General features: G+C 43.7%; 1 protein-coding gene across 2 annotated transcripts in view; it reads left to right on the plus strand.

Annotated features, from left to right (window-relative positions):
- Window positions 1-23,158, plus strand: part of prr12b (proline rich 12b) — a 63,988-nt gene extending 40,830 nt beyond the window's left edge. For both annotated transcript variants that reach the window (XM_054741931.2, XM_015969256.3), the window contains 9 exons: window positions 1,852-2,444; window positions 2,508-2,624; window positions 9,220-9,353; window positions 9,458-10,275; window positions 21,008-21,127; window positions 21,258-21,355; window positions 21,441-21,572; window positions 21,771-21,866; window positions 22,162-23,158. In XM_054741931.2, the coding sequence (XP_054597906.2) occupies window positions 1,852-2,444; window positions 2,508-2,624; window positions 9,220-9,353; window positions 9,458-10,275; window positions 21,008-21,127; window positions 21,258-21,355; window positions 21,441-21,572; window positions 21,771-21,866; window positions 22,162-22,296 (2,243 nt within the window). In that variant the 3' untranslated portion in view covers window positions 22,297-23,158. The remainder of the gene's footprint in view (window positions 1-1,851; window positions 2,445-2,507; window positions 2,625-9,219; window positions 9,354-9,457; window positions 10,276-21,007; window positions 21,128-21,257; window positions 21,356-21,440; window positions 21,573-21,770; window positions 21,867-22,161) is intronic.
- The last annotated feature ends 2,487 nt before the right edge of the window (window positions 23,159-25,645 follow it).

Below are 25,645 nucleotides of genomic sequence, written 5' to 3' on the forward strand. Positions count from 1 at the left end.
GGTGGTGAAGGCGTTATGGGGGTGAAGGTGGTGTAGGTGGTGAAGGTGTTTTAGGGGCTGAAGGCATTATGGGGTGAAGGTGGTGTAGGTGTTGAAGGCATTATGGGGTGAAGGTGGTCTAGATTGAGAAGGTGTTATGAGGGTGAAGGCGTTATAGGGGGTAAAGGTGGTGTAGGTGGTGAAGGCGTTATAGGTGGTGCAGGTGGTGTAGGTGATGAAGGTGTTATGGGGTGAAGACTTTATGGGGGGTGAAGGTGGTGAAGGCGTTGTAGAGGGTGAAGGTGGTGTAGGCAGTATAGGTGGTGAAGTCATTATAGGGGGTGAAGGTGGTGTAGGGGGTGAAGGTGTTTTAGGGGTGAAGGCATTATAGGGGATGAAGGTGGTGTAGGCAGTATAGGGGGTGAAGGTGTTATAGGAGTGAAGGTGGTGTAGGTGGAGAAGGTGTTATAGGGGTGAAGGCGTTATGGGGGTAAAGGTGGTGTAGTTGGTGAAGGCGTTATAGGGGTGAAGGTGGTGTAGTTGGTGAAGGCGTTATAGGGGGTGAAGGTGGTGTAGGTGGTGAAGGTGTTATAGGCGCTGAAGGCATTATGGGGCGAAGGTGGTGTAGGTGGTGAAGGCGTTATGGGGGTGAAGGTGGTGTAGGTGGTGAAGGTGTTTTAGGGGCTGAAGGCATTATGGGGTGAAGGTGGTGTAGGTGTTGAAGGCATTATGGGGTGAAGGTGGTCTAGATTGAGAAGGTGTTATGAGGGTGAAGGCGTTATAGGGGGTAAAGGTGGTGTAGGTGGTGAAGGCGTTATAGGTGGTGCAGGTGGTGTAGGTGATGAAGGTGTTATGGGGTGAAGACTTTATGGGGGGTGAAGGTGGTGAAGGCGTTGTAGAGGGTGAAGGTGGTGTAGGCAGTATAGGTGGTGAAGTCATTATAGGGGGTGAAGGTGGTGTAGGGGGTGAAGGTGTTTTAGGGGTGAAGGCATTATAGGGGATGAAGGTGGTGTAGGCAGTATAGGGGGTGAAGGTGTTATAGGAGTGAAGGTGGTGTAGGTGGAGAAGGTGTTATAGGGGTGAAGGCGTTATGGGGGTAAAGGTGGTGTAGTTGGTGAAGGCGTTATAGGGGTGAAGGTGGTGTAGTTGGTGAAGGCGTTATAGGGGGTGAAGGTGGTGTAGGTGGTGAAGGTGTTTTAGGGGTGAAGGCGTTATAGGGGATGAAGGTCATGTAGGCAGTATAGGGGGTGAAGGCGTTATAGGGGTGAAGGTGGTGTAGGTGGTGAATGCGTTATAGGGGGTGAAGGCATTATGGGGGTGAAGGTGGTGTAGGTGGTGAAGGCGTTATAGGGGGTGAAGGCGTTATAGGGGATGAAGGTCATGTAGGCAGTATAGGGGGTGAAGGCGTTATAGGGGGTGAAGGTGGCATAGGTGGTGAATGTGTTATAGGGGGTGAAGGCGTTATAAGGGGTGAAGGTGGAGTAGGTGGAGAAGGTTTTATCGGGTTGAAGGCATTATGGTGGTGAAGGTGGTGTAGGTGGTGAAGGTGTTATAGGGGTGAAGGTGGTGTAGGTGGTGAAGAAGTTATAATGGGTGTAGGCGATGTAGGTGGTATAGGCGGTGAAGTTTTTATGGGGGTGAAGGCATTATGGGGTGAAGGTGGTGAAGTCATTATAGGGGGGTGTAGGCGATAGGTGGTAAAGCTAGTGAAGGTGTTGTAAGGGGTGAAGGTGTTAAAGGGGTGAAGGTGGTGTAGATGGAGGGGAAACTGTCTGCTAAAGGTCTGAAAACACCATCAGGAAGGAAAATGACAAACATCTATGTTCAAATACAATCCAGGGACAGATACTTACCTCATCTCCTCTTTTTCAGATTCTCCATCTGAACCTGCCCTTGCACCTCCATCCCCATCACTCTCTGTCCCTCCCTCACCACACACCCACTCCTCACCCTCTCCCCTTCCTCCCGAAAGTCCCTTTGTGCCCTGCTTGCCGCTGGTCCAGCCGACGGAGGCGGAGATGAGTCTGCTCTACCCAGCTTCTGAGCCTCAACAATCTTCACACCAGCAGACTGCTGGCTCTTCCCCGCCACCTTCTACCTCCCCACCTGCCACTTTGTCATCACCCCTCTCCAACCTCCCCCTGAGCCATTCCATACCCCCTCCATCCACCACACCTCCCCCATCCTCCTCCGATCAAGACCAGGAACCTGACATGGGGCAGCCTTCCTCCTCTTCATCCTCTTCTTCCTCGCCCTCCTCATCACCCCCACAACCACCGTCCCCTCCAACTCCAGAGGAGGCCCCAGCATCCCAGCGCCTCACCTCCCTCCATCTTGCCAAGAAGCAGACAGATGCTGCCATCGTGGGTGAGAGTGAAGAAGAGGACAGCGAGAGCGGAGGTGAAGGAATATTTCGAGAGCGAGATGAGTTTGTGGTTCGGACAGAGGACATCGGGACTCTGAAGGCAAGCCCCTCTTTCACCTTTCAGGGCTAAGGTGTCCGAAATAAAAACATTTTCTCTCTTTAGATGGCTCTGCAAACCGGCAGAGAACCCCCACCCATCTGGCGGGTGCAGAAAGCTCTGCTGCAGAAATTCAGCCCAGAGATCAAAGATGGTCAGAGACAGTTCTGTGCAACCAGCAATGTGAGTATTTTGAAGGTCTTGTTATGGTTCACTAATCATTCCCAGTGGTTGTGATAACCTTCGACCTAACTGGGAATGATGAGAGTGTCTCAGACAGGACATGTTTGAGCCACGTAGGACAACGTCCTCACATTATGCAGATTTGTCTAACAGCAGGTTTTGTAGTGACCTCTGATCTTTAATAATTTTAATAAGATTTGCTTTTTTTCCACAAAAAGCTGCTTTATTGAACCGCAAACGTTTTATGCCCTCTGGTGGAAGCTTAAGTTGCCAAGTACAAATTGTATTTAATTTAACTGTTGTAAAAGTAAATTATTGTTGTATTATTTTAGTCAGAAATGTTTTATGAATATTTTTTCATGTGTCAGGCTTTAAAAGATCTCTAGGATGATTTTATCTTTGCACAAGGCTGCAGATTTTTCTCAGAGTCTGAATGGAAGTTAGACTCAGAGAGAAAGAGAACCAATATTGATGGTTAGTTCTCTTACTTGTCACTCCCTCCAGAAATACACGAAGCCTTACTTCTTCAGTTACTGATGGGTTTAATTCTTCACAGTACTTTAATCAAACTCCACCATCAAACTAAACAGTGTACATAAGCATAAAAGGAATTAACCTCTCATATCAGGGATGATGATGTAAAATAATACAGAGGAAGTAAAGTGCAGCTTATAAACATACCTCACCGACTGCATACAACTGACAGGGAATTCATCTTCTTGTGAGGATCTTACAAGTTGAAAGAAACTTCTTCAAATCTTCAAAATCTTGCAAACAAAACGGAGCTTACCCTTCTTAATTCTTCCTCTAAGCATAGCGTGCATCATTACAAATGTCCCCCTCGAAACAGCGAATACAAATATGACCATGAAGGCAAAAAACTCAGAAAAATTCACAAACTTAGGAAAAATATCTACAAATCTAAAACAAACCATGACATGATACACATGACAGTTAAATTACTCTCCTCAGAGAAAGGTAACTCAGCGGGTAAATCGTCTGTAGCTCTGCTGTATGCTATGCGCTAAAACTTAGCACTGCCAATAACGTTATTATGATGGGCTCATTTCAGTAGAATCAGAATTAGAATCAACTTTACTGTCAATGCCGCAGCGTCCTGAAGCAAAGAAATGTGTCTCCGCAGTAGAGCTCGACCAAGGTTCCACACACAGACAGAACAAAAACTGATACAGAGAGTTTATCTCCTTGAATACAGTTAAAGCCAGACGGAGAGCCCCTGAGACGGATTCCCTGTGTTGTAACTGCCTTCTGTAATTTAGTGCATAACATGTCTGTGTAACAGAAAATTTTTGTAACTGTAACTTTTGCTGTGTCTTGGCCAGGACTCCCTTGAAAATGAGGTTTTAAATCTCAATGGGACCTTCCTGGTTAAATAAAGAATAAAAACAAATAAAAATGAATAACAGACAGACCACAAAAGCAGCCATCAAGGTGCTCATTAGCAAACTTAACTTTAAGTGACTTGGAAAATAGCTCCTTATGTCCTCAACCTTCTTTTTGCCTACATCCTCATGTAAACTACTTTTGTGAGAATCACTTTGAATAATGCAGTCAGACAAGATGCGGTGTACAGCGCTTTTATTGTGACGACCGGAAACGTGTGGGTTGGTTGTTGGGGAACCTGACTGCTGTAATGTGGTGTTAAAGGTTGAATATGGAACATGGACACGCTGGCGAACTCTGGTGTTCAGAATTGGTATCGCAACAACAGAACTAGTTTTCCAGCTGTCAGGATGTTGGTTAACTTCTGAAAGGGAAAAACTCCAGAAAGATACGTTAACTTGTGAAGTCCGCCATTTTACACATTCCCAGTTTGCCCTGCTGAGTAGACTTTTTAGCAAAACAGCACTCTCTAGTGGATATTAGATGTTAACATAAACTGAATGCCGTGCCCGACAGAATAAAATTGGGAATATTTATTTTTTTAAATATGACTTTTAAAGGAAACATTGTACATTCATTCTGTGCACGTCTAAAAGCCCAGTGGAGGTATTGTTTAAAAAAAATATAGCTTTTTATTAAAATGTTCCATATTCTAACTTTAATAAAAGAGCCTCTCGAGTTCATGGCTGTCATTCTCTCTTCATGTGCAGCTTTTGTACAGGTAGCATCATCGTCTCAGGACCCTCGGTTACACTCACTTGCTTTTGGCCCCATGCGTCACTCATGTCGCATTGCAAACACACAAATTTAGCATACGACTGTCACCGTGACTGGAACGTTTTCCTTCGAGCTTTAGTGCGCGATGCTAACAACCGGCATAATGTCTCACGTGAGTCTCCCGTGACAGCATGCACAGCCAATCTCACTGGCCATATGCATAAGGAGGCTAAGTCTCCTCCCTCTACAGTCGGCTCATGGGTCGCCGGAAGAACGAAAAATTTAATGTAAGTCAACGGGGCTAAAAGAGTTCATTTCTAATCCACTTTGCCTTAGGTCCTAGATCACAGATATGTTGTAATTCAACTTAAATGAAAACTAATGATGGTGTTTCGACCATGCCTGTCACGTACTTTGAGATTTATCAGCTTGTAAAAGTTTGTAGTTAGTATGATTACAAATTGGACGTTGGTACGTCACATATATGACGTCACCACAGAATCTCCTCTCCCCTAGTGTAGCTGGTACTTACCACACGGCCCGATTTATGGTGGTTCTTTCCTCCTGAAGGAAGGTTTTGAAGTTTACTTACAGCCATTTACCCTCTGTTTTTCTCCGTGTCTGTGTCAGCGATGTCTCTGGTGATGTTTATTTGTAGTCCTGGACTTATTTTCACACAAAACAGCATTTCCCCCCATTAGAAAACAGGCTCTTTCTTGGTATCAAAATGTGTCTTTAAAATTCACGGACATCATATGTGAAATCCATGGTGCATAACAAGTGGAATTAGAAAATAGCGTTAGTCCCGTTGACTTGCTTTCAATTTTTCATTCTTCCGGGGACCCAGGGTCCGGAAGTAGATGGGCGTGACTTAGACTCCCTATTTCGCAGGTAGGACGCCTCTGAATGAAAAGGGAACTTACCCCAGGCGAATGACACGCCTTTGTTTGACCCTTAACCAATCAGAGTGAGTCATAGTAATATATTAGTGCCCCGCAGTGAACAAACGTGGCTTCGGCCGCGGCTGAGAGCGACAACGAGGTTTTCGTTCCGAAGAGGAACGCAGGGTTTCCTTAGCGCGCGGCGCTAACAGCTTAGCGACGTGACATGTCTCGGAGAAAGCGTAAAAACACGTTGGACGCTTCTTCTGAAGCAGGAAAATAACCCCGCTTCTTAAGCAGAGCACGACGTCGCCTCGGCTCGTCCACCCTCTGCCGAGCCGGTGTCGGTACCGGACTGAGCTCGGTCACTGGGTCGATGGAGCTGCCCCGTGACTGCCTGATGGAAAACCAGCGGGTTTCATCAGACTCGTAGTTTCTTGTTTTTGTTAGGGACCTCTGTATTTTACCGCTCCCTCCTGCAGTCTTCCCCTATTAACATTTAAAATGATTATGTAAACTCCGTGTATCAATAGAAACAATCTCTGACTCTGCCAGCTGCAGTAAATGTAGTTTCCAAATAATAAGAGGTGCATTCATCTGTGTGTCTCCTTTGATCTGCATTAGTGATATTTTCAGCACCAGAACAGTGAAGCAAAGAAAGATTCCTGAGTTTGTTAGTAATTTTATTTATTAGGTGCATCTAACCTGTTCTATTTTTTCTATTTATCTCTGAAATGAGATCAAATCAGTGCTTCTATGGGTTGGCTCCAATCTGCACTGGAAATTTTTACTTTATTTAGAGACTTGTTGCAGAAAATATTCAGAATGCGCAGTTTTTTGCTACCACAAGCGATCTCTGGTCCAGCCGCACATCAGAGCCGTATTTGAGCTTAACTATCCACTACATGAGCAACTGGGAGCTACATAGTATTTTGAACAAGTTAATGTTTGCACAATACGTTTGCAATTGACATGTTTGCACTTTAAATATGTTCACGATTTTAATTCATGTTAAGTAACTTGAAAAACGAGAAAAACTGATTTTTGTAATTGTTTCTCTCAGGGCTTTTATCATCTCTGGTGTGAGTTTAAAATATAAGTGTGTTAGCACTGTGTTGATTATCCCTAATATGAATAAATGTTTATTTATTCAATGTTTCTCTTCTTTAATACGCAATTGAAGTTATGCTATTCATGGATAAAAAATCGTGATAAAATCGAAATCGTGATAAAATATTGGAAAAATCGTGATATTCTATTTTTGCCATATCGCCCAGCCCTAGTAGGACTCGAGGAAAGAATGTCATTTAACCCGTTCTGCACCTCTAGGGTAACGAGACACTCAATGGCTGGTTGTTTTTTAGCGTAGGCGGTCAAATTACTGGTGGGGACTATTTGGTCATCACAGAATATTAGTGGGAACATGTCACCTCCGTCCATGCCAAATCTATGCCCTTGCCTTTACATATTAATTATATTTTTATTGCAACAATAATCTGCTGGAACAATTAAAAAAAAACCCATGAAAAACCATTTTCTACCATAAGTTTTAGACAGTCCTGCTCATAAAACTAGGCCTATAATAAACCAGCAGAATTAATCAGAAGCGTTTAGGATCATCATACAATTATTATTATAAAACACCAGAAACACGGGAAGACATTTCAGAATATTGTAATGATGCTGTGATATTGTTTCTGTTGAGAAGAATAGGTTGTGAGTGGAGGTGGTGCAGATTTAGAGTTGTTGATGGCTGCAGCTTCATCTCAGCTGTTTGCTGGTCTACTTTAATAAACCACATGAGACCGCCTGGTGCATTACACCATGAACGAATTAACAATGTTAGCTTGTTTCTGCTGCCCAGCTCAATAAAGAATATGTTACTGCATGCAGCGAGATCAGACGCAATTTCTTATGCATTACTGAATGAAAGAAAATGTTCGCGTCACGGACTCCATGTAAACTGTCTACAGACAAAAGGCAGTTTGCGTTACTTAAATGGCAATATTTGTCAGATAGGGTTAATATTAAAAAATAGTTGATACGCACTACAACCCTAAAGCTTCAGTCAGGATACACTCACTACAGGTGAGAGCTGTCTGTCCCCCCCCCCTAGACGTTTTATACTTTGTGTCTGAACCACCATGAGCAACATGGCTAAGCGTTTTTCAGCGTTTTTACAGTTTTTTTTAAGAGTCACAAAGCGTTGCGTGCTAGGATAATGTCAATACAAAAACTACCAAAACAACCGAAACAAAAAGTAGACTCACCTCTTACATCAGGAAGAATCCGCACCTTTCGAGCGTTATCCATTCTTTCATAATCCGTTGTGGAATTGTGATCAGCAGAAGCTTTTCCAGTTTGTGCCACACTTTTTTTTTACAGCAGCGGCCCAAAACGATCTCCTAACACATGGATTTTCTGCTTCCTGATCCCTTGACGTGTGACGTATGCGGATGAAGCTCGGCTTCAGAGCTGGGATGTTTGTTCTCACGGTGCGGGGGCTCGTTCCGAGGCCCACACAGTAAAAAAATGCAAATGACGCCTTTAGTCGTCATTGGCAGTGAATGAGTTAAACACATTAGAGACTAATGTTTAGTGAGTATTTTTATATAATTTTTTTCTGCCTGCTTGAATTTTGCTGTTGGTTTAAAAAAACCAAGATCGTGACTCAAAATTACAGTTTTTATAAATATTTATTATTATTTTTTCAAATAAACCATCATCTCGTTTATTTATCTGCCCATAAACAATAATTTTGTAAGGAAGCAAATTGATAAGAAACATGTTATTTGTACATATTTATTAAAAACCTTGGTATTCATATGCACTTTCATATGCACAATCTCGGCTGGCATGCTCTTTTCGGCACCTGTTAAATTGTACCCCACCAAAAACGATTTCACCAGCCGTCACTGCGTAAACCTCTTATTAATACCATCCACTGGATTTAATTTTAAATATCCAGAGCTCACATTTGTTTGTCCAAATCTCGAGCGCAGGAACATTGTGGTAACCGCCATGTACCCAACTGATGCCAAACCCACTAGTATATATATACTGATCTGACTGAAAAAAGAAAATTTATTCAACAAAAGAAAATAAGCTATGTGAACTTTATCCCATAAGTTGAAGAAACTTACTAGTTTGTTGACATTACTCAATATGATTTGCTAGCGTTAATCAAAATTTTAAGGCAGCGAGGTTACAAATTATTTTAAGTTGAGTCAACTTGGAATTTTTTACAGTGTAACAACTGGGTGTGACGTGGGCCTGTGAGTTGGTGGAGAGAAGAACTGACCCAAAAACTAGAGGTTTATGAGTAATTCAAGCAACATCTTTTTAGCCAGCAGTGTACTCAGCAGTCCAAACCTATAGCAGCATAACTAAAGGGATGAGCCAGGATAACCTACGCTAACCCTAGAAGAGCGGTAACAGAAAAAGGAGCTTCATCTTTTGGAGCTTTTCAAGTTCAATGTAAATTTCATTCTGGAATGAACTAAAACTAAAAGTGTTCCTGTTAGTTCCACAAGATGCTCAGCAGCAGAGATTTGATTCGCTGTGTGAAATATTCTTCTGTGATGTTTCTGCAGTATCTGGGTTACTTTGGTGATGCCAAAATGCGCTACCAGCGTTTATATGTCAAGTTCTTGGAGAATGTCAACAAGAAAGATTACGTCAGAGTGTGTTCCCGGAAGCCTTGGCACCGGGCGGGTCTGACACTCAGGTAAGGCTAGATGTTTGATTTATGTTTCATGACTTTAACATAAATTACAAACATTCACCTTAAAGCAGGACTTTGATCTCCGTTTTTCTTTATCTGATGGACAGACGGCAGTCGATGGCTAAACAGCTGCTGAATGTCCACAATCAGTCCCAAACTAGGATGGACAGAAATGACAAAGACAAAGAAAGACAGAAGGAAAGAGAACTGAAGGAACACAGAGCAAGAGAAAAAGAACGAGAGAAACAAGAAAAGGATCAAAAAGAAAGAGAGAAGCAAGACAGGGAGCAGAAAGAGAAAATGACAAAAGACAAGGAAGAAAGGGAGCAAAAAGAAAGGGATTGTAGAGAAACTGAGGCAGAAATAGAAAAGGAGCAGAAAGAACAAGGACAAAGAGAAAAAGAGCAAAAGGAAAAGGAAAGAATTTATAAGCAGCAGAGAGAAAAGGAGCAAGGGGAACGAGAAAAAACAGAGAGAGCATTAAAAGAGAAGGAGAAACAGGAGATTGAACAGAAATACAAAGAGAAAAAAGAGAAGGAAAAGAGAGATAAAGAGCAAAATGAAAGAAGGCAAGAGAAAGAGCAAAGAGAGAAAGAGAAACAAGGAAAAGAGACAAGAGAAAAACTAGAAAAGGTAAAACAGGAGCAAGAAAGAAGGGAGAAGCAAATAGAGCTGAAAGAAAAAGAAAGGAAGGATACAGCAAAGGAAAAAACAGAACGAGAGCGAAGGAACGGAAATCCAGAACTTGTGAGACTCAAGGAAGTAAAGAGAGGAGGAGAGAACAAGATGGAGTGTCAGTCCAGAACCAAGATGCCAAAAGACAGATCAGAGCCTCCACCAAAGAAGAGGAAGAAGTGGCTGAAGGAGGTGCCTTCCTCCTCCAATTCCTCAGAGTCGGAATCCTCCCTCCTAAGTGATGATGAAGGTCAGTCTGTGTGTGAACATCACATGTTTGGGCAGTGTGCTCTATTTCCTATAGGCTCCACCCTTAACGGCTGCCGTTGGATAAACTGTTCTTGGATTAGCCAATCACTGAAATGCTTTAAATATATGCCACCTACCGCGGGCCCTATTCCGGCATAAAAAGGGTGCTAGCCCCTCGTCTCCCACTTTTCTCTTCACAACCATTTAGCTCAATGGGAAATGTAGTCGTATTAGCTCGCTAACTTGTATAATCATTTGGAACAGTTGACCTTATGGATCTTCTCTACAACCTTTGCTCTCGGGCCACCTCATGGCTGTGAGCAGCAACCTCCATCACATAAGGTACTGGGCTCCAGCCTCTTTCTGTGCTGCTCTGCCTTCACCTGAGAAGCTCCCCGCCCTTCACATCAGCCTCCAACAACATCTCCTGGTGGCTGAGGCTTACCGCTGGATGTGGCACTCCAGCTGAAGATAATGATGAAGGTGATGAGACCCTCCTTGTCAATTTGGAGGTCGATGAGGCCTTGAGGCTGGCCACAATGGCTCTCCCATCCCTCTAGGTCTCACTGGAGGTTGATGTGATCTCCCCCATCAGGCACCCCGCTCCGAGCATCTCACCAGCAGAGTGATGCTCAAGGAGCTGCTGGCATCATCTTAGCGGTCTCTGACATTGCAGACCAGTTCTGCCTCATTCAGACGACTTGGCTGGAAGTTTGGCACCACACAGGTCGGCTGCCCTGGCGCCCTCTGGCTATGGTTCCCAGCTAGAGCCCTACACGGGCCTAAAATCTGAGCCCGTGTCCGGCCGGGCCCGAGGGGGTGGAGCCCCAGCCCGACCCGGTCCGAAAAGGTTTTCAGGATTCTCTGGCCCGACCCGAGCCCGGCTTTTTTTTAACCAACTAAATGAAAACAAAGTGCGTCAATCCTGACCAATGTGTTAAAAGACGTGCAGGATCCGATCAATTTATTTTTCCCTCATTTGCCGTCACGGAGATAACGGCGCACTGGCTCTGGTGTTAATCAAGTTAAATTTTATCTCTTTCCAACAATTTTCACAAGAAAACAGAACAGTTAAAAGCAGGGCTTGTGTTGTGTTGACCGGATAGTTCCCGTATTTGACCGTTTATTTTGACGGAGAAAGAATAGAAAGAATTACCCCGACGCATGCAGACAAACTGACATTTTATTCGTTATGCACATCGCAGATGTTGCTAAATCACCCAAGAAAAGATTCCCATCTGAACATCTGAGCTGGACACTGCTCAGCTCACTGTCAGCACATATGTGCACAGCGAGCTGAAGTTGTGGAGATTGGCTTGGAGCGCATCGCAGAACCAGAGCGCATGCGGGAAGATTCCTCCCACTGAAGCGAGTGTTTTCCAAAACCCTGTCTCTCAGAGAGACTTGTCACTTAGGAAATGTTCCCTGATTATTAAACTTTGGCCGAATAGTGCTTGTTCCTGTCTCCAATGTGGCGACACATCCAGGAGCCTGTCTCAGGAGAATGTCAGAATCTCACATCCTCGTCAGCTCAGAATGCACCGATATGATTACGCCCAAGCGTGGCCCGTCAACCCGGTCTCACAGTAATACTGGGCCTGTTCAGGTTTACGCAGACAATCTTTACATAGAATTGACTTACAGATATAAAATTAATTCAGTAAAATATAAAGCATTTTATTTAAATATCCATTCATTATTTTACAAGCACAGAGAGCCACATCTGATGGATGGAAGAGCTGCGGGTTGTGACATGTTTTCTCCAGGACCAGAGAGGACGCAAACTCAATACATCTCTTTTATTGTGAGGTAATAATTTCTCAGAGTTTTGCGGTTGCGGGCGGGAGTAGACATGCACACTACGGGTGCGGGCGGGAGTGTAACACACACGTTGCAGTTGCAGGCGGTAATGGTCAGAAATTCAGCGGGAGCGGGCAGGAGTGGGATGAAGAAAACAGTCCCGCGCAGGGCTCTACTGCTGCGTTTCAGTCAGGGGTCGGCAACCCGCGGGTCTGGAGCCGCATGCGGCTCTTCCATCCATCTGATGCGGCTCTCTGTGCTTTTAAAATAATGAATGGATATTTAAATAAAATGCTTTACATTTTACTGCATTAATTTTACATCTGTATGCCAATTCTAAATGTAAAGATTGTCTGCGTAAACCTGAACAGGTCCAACCCGGTCTTACTGTGAGACCGGGTTGATGGGTCACGCTTGTGCATAATCATATTGGCGCTTTCTGAGCTGAAGAGGATGTCAGATTCTGGGATTCTCCTCAGACAGGCTCCTGGATGCATCGCCACATTGGAGACAGGAACAAGTGCTATTCAGCCAAAGTTTCATAATCAGGGACCATTTTCTAAGTGACAAGTCTCTCTGAAAGACAGGGTTTGGAAAACGCTCGCTTCAGTCGGAGGAATCTTCCCGCATGCGCTCTGGTTCTGTGACACGCTCTAAGCCCCTCTCCACATCTTCAGCTCGCTGTGTACCTTATGTAGTACACGCTGACAGCGAGCTGCGCTGAGCAGTGTCCAGCTCAGATGTTCAGATGGGAATCTTTTCTTGAGTGATTTAGTGTTTCAATTTTTTTAATGAATTCGATTAAAAATAAAGGCGCCCGGCCCGGCCCGTGTCCGAGGTAATTACACAGTCATTGGCCCGAAGCCCGGCTCGAGCGCCGTCGGGCTGGACTTTCTGCCTCTTGGCAGACTCTTCCAACCTCTATCGAGTGAACACAGGAAACAGCAGAGCTCTCTTTAAACATCTTTTGTACGTTCTTGCTGTGTTTGTCTTCAAATTCCATTTTTGGTTCTTTTTAAAACACAGGAAAGGTTTCTCTTTACCTTGCTGATGTTTCGTTTGTGGCTCCAAACATCCTCAGAGCTGACGCTGAAGGTGGCGTCACTTCCTACTCCGTTTATCCGTGGGCAGCAGAGGACGTTGCTGCCCTCTGCTGCCCGCTCTCCCCTCTCCGATGATGTAGTCCCATGCACGATCCAACGTGTAAACTCCATCGTCTCTGTTCATGGTCCCACATCCACGTCTCCTTATCTCTATAGCTTCCTTTATCCATCTTTTGTATTTCTGTTGTTCGGTGTTGTTCGGAAAGCACAATAAAGAAGTCAGCTGTAACAGATCACTCCACAAGAGAAAACCATGTAATGGACTGGGACAACACAAGGATCATAAACACAGATTGTTTATAAACTCCTGTTTGTTTATCCTGCAACGTCACGTTTTTAACGCCTCAGCTGTCCGGCAGGGAGACAGAGCCTGAGCTTTGCTTAAAAGGAGGAGCGTACAGGTGAAGCAAGGAGACAGTTAGGCAGGGCTCAGGTGAACTGGGTGAAGCTGATTAACAGGACTGGCAGAAAGGAAAAAACAAACATGAAAGGTGTAAGAGGGATAATATGTTTCTTTTAAGCTTAATGTACGACATTTACTTATGACCAATAATTCAATTCAATTCAAAAATACTTCATTAATCCCAGAGGGAAATTGATTAAGATATTGAATAAGATATGATGTTCTATATAAATATAGGATATCAACCTGATTGATCTTTGAATGTTTAATCAGAAGAATTAGGATTCTTTGCTTATTCGGTGATCATAAACACACTTCGTATTAATTCAGACAGTCAAGTTTATAAAAAGTAAGAAATTTATTTTCTAAACAAATTTAAAAAACATGGCCAGCTATAAACAACTTTATGTGATGGATGAATCTAAGTGGATGGAATGTGGGGTGTGATGATGTAATGTGACGTTAGTCAGAACCTTGTATTGAGAAGAAATTATGAATTCTGCGTATAAGAATTTGTGGTTGTCATAAACTGAAGAATTAATTTATCAAAACGGCATCAGACGCAATTCATGCCGTGACTACGTACCTTTGATCGGAGACCCTCATGGTAGATCTGGAATGTCGGGAGTCTGTGTGGACCCCATAGGTACCGACGTCCGTAGGAACAACCGCAGTACGACCAGTTCCAGTCTAGACATGTCTCCAGGTCACAACCGGTAGATGAAGTTGTTTGCGTCTAGAAGAGCTGTTTCTGAATAGCTGAAAGAGCAAGTTTCTGTGTCGCTGCAGACAGCTTTTGGCTTGTCGAAATCTTTGATGGTTCAAAGTCTCTTCAGGATTGGCCACTCCGAAGGTGTACTTGAACTGAACTGAGCTTGAGCTGATTCACTCAGGAAGTGAGTTCTATTTTAATAATTCTTATATTATGATTGTGTGGCCAATAGGGCTGCAACAACAAATCGATAAATTCGATGAAAATCGATTACTAAAAGCGTTGGCAACGAATTGCGTCATCGATTCGTTGTGTCGCACAACTCTTCCAAAAGCACCCCCCCTTCCCGCCCGCCATTGCGCGCAGACAGATCAGCGCGAGGGAGAGCCGGCAGATCAGCGCGAGGGAGAGCCGGCAGGTGTTTGGAAGAGGAACATGGCAGAAGCAGCGAGAGTCAAAAAAGTAAAAACTTTTTAAGTTTGGGAGCATTTTCAGTTAAATCAGGCGAAGACATGCGTTACCTGCAACGTTTAGGTCAGACTTAGCATGGCACGGGATGATGCAGCGTCTTAAACGCAAGCATGTCGGGATCATCAGCGAGGAAGGAGAGAACTCTGTGTCCGGGTAAATTAAAAACTTTTCAAAAGTGATTCATCCAAGTCCCGGATTATTACACAGGCTAGACATGCCCTAAACTCGTAAAAAAAAGAGTCTAAAGTCGTGAGCGCGACGCTTATTAGATGAGCGGGGGGGGGGGGGGGGAATCGCGCTGCTGCGAACCGGTTCCGCCCAAGGCCGGATTACCTGGGCAATTGCCCAGGGCCCACGAACTCTAAAGGGCCCAGGGCGCGAGCAAAATACTGTATCTATAATTTCCCGCTTTATGAGGACTATGGTGACCGTACGTTCCGTTTTCCCCGGACGTGTCCACTTTTCACTCTCTGTCCGGCGCGTCCGGACTGCGGGTTCTTGTATTGATGAAAATGTCCGGCTTTTCATCCAGGAGCAGGGATCGAATTATGGGGGAGCTGTATATCCTACACATCCAGGGGAACCGGAAAAAAGTTTTCTATATTATATCATTTTTGGACTCTTTTGAGCAGAGAGCGGCACAGCGCATTGTTGCGCAGCGATCCAGGCAGCTGCTTCCAGCGCACGGTCCATTCTCAAAGTGGCGCAACCAAAAAACTATAATTAGCACACGATCGTTCATGTCTGCACATGTTCTCTATTTTCTGTCTTATTTGTGCCTTCAGCGCTCTGCTACTGCGGAGCTCATCACCTGTGCTGCGGTGATTTCACCTCACGCAGCATCGAAAACGCGCTCTGCGCTTTGCGGTCAGGAGATCCCTTTGATCTGCTCAGAAGTAACTGATGAGGTGAAAAAGTAAGAATCCAGGCAGCAGTTTTTCTGGAGAATTAAGAGGAGATGCAGGAAGATGAGAAACAGACAGGACAGGAAAATAGTTCAATAAAAACAAGAAAACAAAACAAAGTGTTGAAAAGTAAAATGTAGATAGATTTATCTCCACTACACGTTTTTACCTATAAAACAATAAGTTACACACATGTAATATTTATAAATTTGATACTATTCAGGTCACCTTCAACACTCAGTCACACACCCAGGGCCGTTTCAAGACATTTTGGGGGCCAAGGCAAAATGCCCCCCCCCCATAACTGGGCTCCCCAGAAGCCCCTGTGTAATTCATACCCTCTCCAGTAGTGTTAGTTATACAGTGTTTATAAAAGCCCCTCAGACATGATTGACATGTTCTAATATTATCTGATGAAAAACTAAATTATCAGACATGCTGTCTCATCTGCTTCTTTTATAAACTTGCAAAAAGTAACAAAACCATTTGAAAGCCACTATTTGTGGATTCTCTGAAAGTTTCCATGGAGTGTGTGGCAACTTATTTTTTCAGTCATTTTTGGAAATAGTGATCAATTTTGATTAATTCACAGCCTATGTTTAATTACATTTAAAAATTAGTTGTTTGACATCCCCAGTTATAATAAATGTCTACAGATGAGATCAAACAAAACAGATGAGAATTGCCCTTAAGCTGTTTAACTTGGACCAAGCATTTTAGGTCACAGATAGATGTAGCTTAGGGTCTCTGTCTATACACCTTATAAGACAATTTAGGTGATGGCATGTTGTTTTTCTGCTATTGAACTGTTTTCTAATAATGTTGTGTTAAATAAAGTGAAGGAAGGAGAGAAATAACGTTTCCCTAGCAGTTTTTAAAAATGTCCCCATGTAATCCGATTAATCGATTAATCGTGTCGAGACCCCATCCGATTAATCGATTATCCAAATAATCGTTTGTTGCAGCCCTAGTGGCCAATTGGGACATGCCATGTGTTAACAAACAACCCTGAGAACATCACGCCTTCTTTCAGATAGAGGGTGCTCTGATTTGTGGGTAAGAACATATATATATGTGCATGCAATTACTTTAACTTATCTTGTCATGTGTATGTGTGTATGGCTGATTAGCTTGTCACGTAGACTGATCATCAGACAAATGGATCATTGCAGGACAATATTCATTTCAACCTTATTACCTTAGGCACAGATTAATCAAAATATTTCATTTAACCATACTATCCATTCATTATATGATTAATTAACTCATATGAGCTGAAAATGTTCACTTTTATTTAGAGGCAGGAGGAATCCTGTAGAAGCAATAAGAGGAAAGCTTAAGGCCTTGAAACGGGAACAGTTTTGTTGACAAAATGTTATCCTGTATTCAAAGCTGCAGAGGCCTGGACTTCAGCTGATAGAATATCAGAATCCAGCAGATTAAAGGCACCAGATGCAGACTTATGTCTCCATATGACCGGATACTGAAGAGGTCAAACTGTAGATGAAAAACTGACCATTTCTGGACGCTACATAACCCCCCCCCCCCCCTTGTCAAGGACACGGGGTCCTGGCAGAAACCACGAGTTGTTGAATAATCCCAGAGGCTCTAAGGACTCAGTAGACGAATGAAAGGTTAGTTCCCAGGCATGGAGCATCAGGTGGGGAAAGCAACCCCCCACATTGGAGAAGTCAATAGTAATCCAAACAGGAAATAGTGATCCCAAACAGGAAGTAGTAATCCAAACAGGAAATAGTAATCCCACTTAGCGGAATCCATAGGCAGGAAGCAGATGGGCAGGTACAGACCAGACCCCAGCGATCCGTAGAGAGCCAGGGAACCATAGGACATCCAGAAAAAGGAGATGAAGCAGAGATGTTATCCTAGGAAGCGAGGACATCTAGCGAAACTCAGCAGAGGAGCAGAGCATACACAGAGGGCACTTGAATGTAGACACATAGATTTCACCTGATGCAAAGCAATAAATAAAAAGAAACCTAGCACTACCTGTATGTGCTATGTTAAAGCATATTATGTGAACAGAGTTCAGGTGAAAGAAAGGGATGCAGTAAACTACGTGTACTGGACAAGTGTTGCAAAAAGAACGAAATATGCAAAACCCTATAATACATGTAAGGGAAAGTCAAAGCTTTTGAGCAAAAATGTTATCAACATAGAAAAGGCAAAATAATCTGTAGCCCATAACTGGTAAAAATAAAAATGGAAGGAAAACACAAAAGAAACGTCAGAAAGGAATCAGCTGCAAGCAAAAATAATGCAAATATGTAAATATTTGGAATGTATCCGTTAAAGAAGTTAAAAAATAAAATAGAAGAAGAAACACTAGAATGTAAATCAGTGTTGTTAGTAATCAAACCTATATGTGAATGCACCACAGAAGGAATCAGTGACTTGTAAACAAAATTGTAGTACAAAATGAACTTAAATCAGTCATAAAATGTATAAAAATTGCTTAACTATTCAAAATCTCTAGGAATGGAAAAACAAAAGAAAATGGAATTTTAAGTTAGTGGAGTTACTCACTTCGAACTGTTTTGAACTCTGCACTGCAGGTGCTCTCCATGTCCAACGTGTATCAGCCAGGTCCTTAGTCAACTTAAAGTTGCACACATTTTTCCGCTAAGTTTTCTTTCATAAATCCCAAAGTTTGCATGGAAAGTTGCGGTCCATGCGTCTCAGCCAGCCACCTGCTCTAGCAACTTTTCTCGGGCGGGAGACAGACGACGGGCATTCGCTCAAGTTTCGTATCCAGCCAGCAGCCCCTCTAACATGTCTGACCAAACAGTTAAATGACACAGCATTTCCCCCATTCAGCCAGCAAAATAAAGTACATCAATATAAATGTATTTAATGATGAAAAGGAGCAGAAACTGCTTGGATGATCCGCTAGTACAGTCAATAACCACAGCTGGCCCTTTGTGTCTAAATAATTCCATGACTAACATCCAAACACGAACACACACACACACACACGCACACACACACACAAACACACACACACACACACACACACACACACACACACACACACACACACACACACACACACACACACACACACACACACACACACACACAAAACTAACCCCAAAATTCCACTATCTCCGCTCCGGCACGAACTCCGCAGCAAAAACGGTCCCGTTCTAGTCAATCAGAGCTGTTCCACTACTGCGGCCGTCCGGCGTCCGGCAAAAATAGGATTGATTCTATTTTTGCCGGACGCCGGAGCACCTCCGCAGTAAATGGACAGAAATCACAACCGCCCAACAGGAAAAGGAGCAAGCACAACTTCCGTTATTTCACAATAAATCGATAAACAAAAGGCGTTTTTTGTTTCATATGCACAGGTTTAACAACTTTTAACAACTATCAACGGCGGTTGAACTTTAAATGCACAAAAATAAGCCATGAATACAGTTTCCACTATCAAAGTAGTCACACTTTGTTGATCCAAACACTGCTGATCTCTCAACACAAACGATGGGCAGATTAAACAGTTCACGTCGATGCTTCTCCCACACAACGGGTGTTTGGATCTAACTTCCGCGTTTGCTTGGACTGTATTGCAAGATCTCGAAAATCCCGTGCATGCCTGTTTGCGCACCTCAGGTCTCCGCACTGGAGCGGAGCCGTTGTAGAGCGGGTACCAGTATAATTTGAGTTCGGAAGCGAGCGGCAGCGGAAAGCGGGGGTGGAGCGGAGCGGAGATAGTGGAATTTTGGGGTAAAGTTCAGAGCCCAGGCTGAGGTCTTTCTCAGAGCTAGCTCGGAAGTCATGTGGCTCTGATGCTCATTAATTATTCTGACTTTTAAGCATTAAATTCGCCCCTTCAGAGTTGTCATGAGTGTAAACTAGGTCTGTTGAACCAGGCTGTAAACATGTTTATGTCTGCTGTGAAATTGGTATTTTTAACATGGGAGTCAATGAGGATTTGCTCACTTCTGACACCAGCCCCTAGTGGATGAGGGTGGAACTGCAATTTAAGCTACTCCTTGGCTTCAAAAAATGTAGACCATAATAACGTTTACCACCTAGTTTTAAGTAAACTTTTTATTTTATTTTAGCATCTAAGTGTTTTTACATATGTCTGTATTGTGCTGTTTATTTTATTTTATTTTACTTTATTTTATTTTATTTTATTTATTCCCCACTGTTGTAAAGTGTCCTTGGGTGTAATGGAAGGCACTTATTAAATAAAATGTATTATTGTTATTATTATTCATTTTCCACCATTACACTCCACTACAATCAAGAGAAACAATGCACCTCTGTGGGAGTGAGTTCCAGAGGGTGGGGGCAGCAATGGAAAAAGCTGTGTCTCTCCAGGTTCAGGGCTTGGTCATGGTGGGAGAGGAGGGAGAGGGATGGGACACGGTGGTGGAGCAGGTCAGCGAGGTGGGAGGGGCCAGGGTAGGGAGGACTCTGAGTGAGAGGAAGCCAATGGAGGTGTTGAATGGACAAGAGAGATGTGGTCATTGGAGCAGGTGTTGGTAAGGAGATTCTGGATGTGCTGAAGCTTGGTGAGGGGTTTGGATGAGACACCACATAAGATACCGTTGTATTAGTGGATTTGTGATGTGATGAATGCATGAATAAGGGTTTCAGGGACAGAAAAGAAAGAAGGACAACCACTGACAAAAATTCAATCCAGTCACCCGACAAAAACTGTTATCCTGAGCACCTCCTCCACCAGTGCACACCTGTGATATATCACAGTTAAACTTGTATAGAAACACAAACGCCAATATTTAAATGCACTTACATCTCCTGACTTAACACAAAAGAGATGCAAACGATGCAAAAACGTGAGTTTTTCCTTACAGCTCGCCTTTAAAGCATGAGCAAAGTGGAGCAGAAGTCCCTTTAATAACTTTAGTTTTATCAGAGGACATTATTGATGGTGCAGTGACAAGAGAGTCAGGATTGAAAGACCCAACATGAGACTGGCTCTCCAGCTGCTTCAAGGTTTCCGAGAACATTCCTGTTGGAAGTGTGCTTGGAGCTGCAGCTGCTCTGTGGCACACGCAGGAGCCCGTATCCTCCAACTGCTGACATCACTGCTGTTTCTGACACCAGGAGCCTTTTACACTAATACCTCCCTCTGGCTGGAATTCCTCCCTGTGGCTAAATTCCATGTCGGTGAGGACGTAGAAAAGAGATGTGCTTAGATCCACGAGTATGCTCAGTCGGACACATCTGGATTTGTTTGTGCATGCACAGTTTTCTGGATTTGAAGTCCCGCCGTCTTTGAGACGCCCTGACCTATTCTACAACCTATGTGGTACAGACCTGTTCTACAGCTTTTGTGTGTGTTTTAGGACCTGTGAGGGCTTTGATGAACAGCCGTGCCATGTGGGAGATGTTCAGGAGCTATGTGGAGATGCTGGTGAGCACAGCCCTGGACCCTGACATGATCCAAGCACTGGAGGACACTGATGGTGAGCACTCAGGAGGAGTAACTCGGTGTGGCCGATGCAAGCTAAAGCTGTTCGCTGAGGTCTCCTCTCATATACACGCACACACCTGTACACCTCCTGCTGTTTCCGGTTATGCTCCTTCTCTTTCCAGATGAGCTGTACCTCCCTCCCATGAGGAAAATTGATGGCCTGCTAAGCGAGGAGAAGAAGAGACTGCTGAGGAGAATCAACATGAGTTCTCAGCACCAGGTATGGCTTCTGTTAGATCTGGATCTACATCAAACATCTGGGTGAAAATCTGTTAAACTGATGATGTGGTTTATCTGGGCTCCAGGAGGCCCTACACCTCTTCCCCATAATGACAGCAGACCCTCTGGAATCTGGAGCTGTCAGGGTCCATCTCGGTGGGGAAGGTTACAACCGGAAAACTCTCAATCGCATCAAGAAGAGTATTCTCAAGCAGCAGGTGAGCAGTTTGATGTTCAGCCCTTCTTACCAGGACAGGGACCAGGACCTGGTAAAGTCAGCTGGACTCCTGGGGAAGATGTAAACAGACATGAAGGAAAGGATGGCTGAACCGGTGCTGTTGGGTGGGTGTAGGGAACCGCTGCAGTGTTGAAGCTTTGGAGAGAGACATGAAGACGTGATCTGCTGTCTGTTGCAGGATCTGAAGCTTCCAATAGAAACGTGTCGACTCTACAGCCTGTATCACTCTCTTCACCACTACAAGTACCACACCTTTCTACACTGCAAGAAGGAGGTGAGACTGGGTTCTGTTCTTAAACCACAGCGTGGACTAAAGTTAGGGGAAAGTCCAACGTAACGAAGCTTGAAGAGGTTTGCTGCCTCCAGAGTGTTAGCTGGAGCATCTTAAAACATCCTTCTCTAGAAATGTTTGTTGTTTAATCCCGGCGCACCTGGTGGTGAGGTGGTGACACCTCCTGCCTTTATTCTGAGGGAACCAGGGGTCAAAGACATCTGATGTTCTGCAAATGATTACTGTACCCACAACACCATGGCCCGTCCTGACCTAAACCTTGTTGTTTCCTGAGCAGACTGATAACATCGAGCAGGCCGCTGAAGATCCTGGTCAGGAGGAGGTGGTGCAGCAGTGCATGGCCAACCAGGGCTGGCTGGAGAACCTTTTCAACTCCTTTATGGAGCTCTTCAGCCTCAGTGCCAAGGCCTGAAGCAGAACTTGTCCTTGATCATCCACTCGATATCAGAAGCCAGAGACATCCTGCATCTGTGTAACTAAAGAGACGTGACAGAGGCTGTGCGGACGTGCATCGTGCTCTGAGAAGATCCCGCGTCCATCTGCTGGTGGGACCTTAATGCTCCAGAGTTCTTCTATGATTGAGTCCACCTGCAGTGATGGAGATGAAGAAGCCTGTGAATGCTAAGAGTTTTTTTTACCCCAAATTAAAAGAAAATTGTGTTATTTCTGCTCCAAAAGAGATTTCTGTTAACTTCCATAATACTGAAACACACACACACACACACACACACACACACACACACACACACACACACACACACACACACACACACACACACACACACACACACACACACACACACACACACACACACACACACACACACACACACGTGCTGTGTATAAGGACAAATTAGTAGCAACAGTTTCTACGATGACATTTTTAAATGACCCTGATAAGGGACCGTCTGTCGTTCTTATTTTTGATGGACATTTTAAAAGTGTGTAGATAAAATGATCCGTGGCAGTAAAACCTGGAAGGGGTTTTAAGGACTATGTGATAGTTTCTACCTGCCTCAGTGGAACCGGGACAAATCATGTTGAAAGGATGTTAAATAAGAGGCTTCAACGCCACCAAAATAAAAGCTGAGAGGAAGCGTGGCAGAGCAGAGCCTACATGTTCGTGTTTAATGTTCATCCTTTTTATCTGTTGTTGATGATTTTTGGTTTGACCTCAGCGAGGAGAAACGTGTAAATATTGTACAGCTGCTCCGTTCACTCTTCTGAACATGAAATAAAAGTCTCCATGTGACAAATGAGAGGGTGAATAAGGAGATGTGTCCTGGACTCTGGCTCATGATGAGAGTTCATGTGTGTTCGTCCAAGTTGGACGTGTGTGTGTGTGCGTGTGTGTGTGTGTGTGCGTGTGTGTGTGTGTGTGTGTGTGTGCGTGTGTGTGCGTGTGTGTGTGTGTGCGTGTGTGTGCGTGTGTGTGTGCGTGTGTGTGCGCGCACATGTGTGTGTGCATGTGTGTGAGTGTGCGTGTGTGTGAGGACTCCCAGGGCTTAGAGGTTGAAGGGGGGGAGCACTCAGAGGGAGATTTGGATGATAGTCTGATGGAGGTGAAGGAGAAGCTGTGAGTGTTTCTACCCGCAGGTAAGAGTCGTACTTGAATGAAACTGGCAATTCTTTATTCTGACATTTAACATTTTTTTCTAAATTTGAACTGAATTTGAATGAAGAGAAATATCAGCCCTTTGAGTTGCATTATTTTTCCCTTTTAGAGTCTCACCCAGTAATCGGATTAATGTCTGTTTTTATTTATGAGTTACCATGTTTCCTCATTCGTCATCCTTTCAGAGGAGTGATTACAGTTCTCTGTAAGAAGCCTGTGTCTGATCTTGGGTCACTGGTGTTGTTTTAGTGGGTCTGAGAGCAGGGGCGCAGATAGGATTTTCAAACTGGGGAGAACAAAGTTCCAATGTACCCTCCCCCAAACACACACACACACACACACACACATGCACGTTAGAGCTGAGGAAAATAATCAAATAATCGATGCATGGGGATGCGGGCATAAACGATTCTGCATCGTAGAAGAGTACGCCATAATCGATTATAGTGGAATGTAGTTTTGTTTTTTTAACGGCGGCACCAGCGCAGCATCCAAATCTGTCAGTGAGTGTCCTCCACATTTACCTCCGCCTTAATGTAATACTGCAGGGCTGAGCGCTAGAGTTGTAACCCAGAACCGGAACCGAATCAGCCCGACCGGTTCTGTTGGATTTAATTATTATTTCAACTCGAAGCGCTCAGTCAGACTGAGTGCTGTGATGTCGGGAGATCCGGTCTTGGGGAGGGGGCGGGGTCAGTGACGGCGGCTGCAGCGTGATCGTCTGTCTCTTTTATTTAGGGACACGGAGAAGTTAAAAGGAGAGAGAAATAGAAGATATAAGTTCTTGTTCCACTTTATTCTTTTGTTCCATGATGATAAACTGATGTTAAATTCAGCTTAAAGAGAAGCTGGGAGGAAGCTTTGGTCCATTTTAAGTTACAGGAGATCTAGTCTCCTATCTGCTCCTCCAGAGACAGCATGGACATGAGGGTCACACAGGACAGGTTAGTGGAAAGGTTTGTAGTTAGCTGGTTTGTGAAGGAGATCCATCAACTGGGTAATTTAATCCTAATCCAGCCCACAGCCTTCTGCTGGTGTTATTATCAGGAAGAATAAAACACACATCTTAAATATTATTGGAGTGTAGAATTTGTTTTATGTTTTATTATTTTCTGCATCAAACAGAACTTGATTCATTCTCCAACACTTCAGAAATGAACCACTGGGTTCCAATAAAATAACAAACTAAGTCAAATAATTTCATTTGGTGTTATTTCTGACATCCTTCAACTGTGGCATAAATATTTGACTCTAAAGCTGCTCAGAGACATTAAACAGTCATAAATGAACCCATTATGGATTTTATTATTACATTATGTGTCCTGTAGGTTTTCAGTACTTTTTTTTAGATTTTGTGAGTTTTTGAAAGCGTGTTTTCTCAGCCTGAGGCGTGGTGTTGAACGAGGAAACAGATGTTTTACTTTGTTAAATCTTCTTAAATGTTTAAATATTTTGTCCTAACCTCTTAGGTGTGTTCTTGCTGTGTCTTTGTAAATCCATGCTTTCGTTCTTTTTTAAACACAGAAACAGTTTTGTTTACCTGTTTGTAGCTACGGTTTCGCCGACAGCTGCCGGCTTCTTCAGGCTGGCGCTGATGGTCACCATCAGCGCCAGCCTGAAGAAGCCGGCAGCTGTCGGCGAAACCGTAGCTACAAACAGGTAAACAAAACTGTTTCTGTGTTTAAAAAAAGAACGAAAGCATGGATTTGTCCTAACCTGTTGTGAATGGAGAGCTTTTGAGGGATGGCAGGTTGTGTCAATTATGTTTTGATAAAAAAATAAAATAAAATAAAAAGCAATTATCTGACATCTTCTATTTATAGATGAAAACAAATCAATATGAAATAATCGTGATGCATTGGGATATTGAATCAAATTGAATCGTTGACCCAATAATCGTAATCGAATCGAATCGGGAGACAAGTGAAGATTCACACCTCTAACACACGCACACATACACACACATGCATGTACACATACACATACTATTGCAAGCGCCTTAACTAGAGCTAAGTCAGTTTGTGTAATTTCATCCAATGTTTTACGTGAAAACTAACACTTTTACATATGTGTTTGAAGCCATTATGCAGTGGAACGCTGACAGCAAAGCTCTACCTGATCAACACTATCCAAATCAGCCATTTGT

This window comes from Nothobranchius furzeri, chromosome 18 (assembly GCF_043380555.1).
Source record: "Nothobranchius furzeri strain GRZ-AD chromosome 18, NfurGRZ-RIMD1, whole genome shotgun sequence".
In the NCBI taxonomy this organism is placed as follows: Eukaryota; Metazoa; Chordata; class Actinopteri; order Cyprinodontiformes; family Nothobranchiidae; genus Nothobranchius; species Nothobranchius furzeri.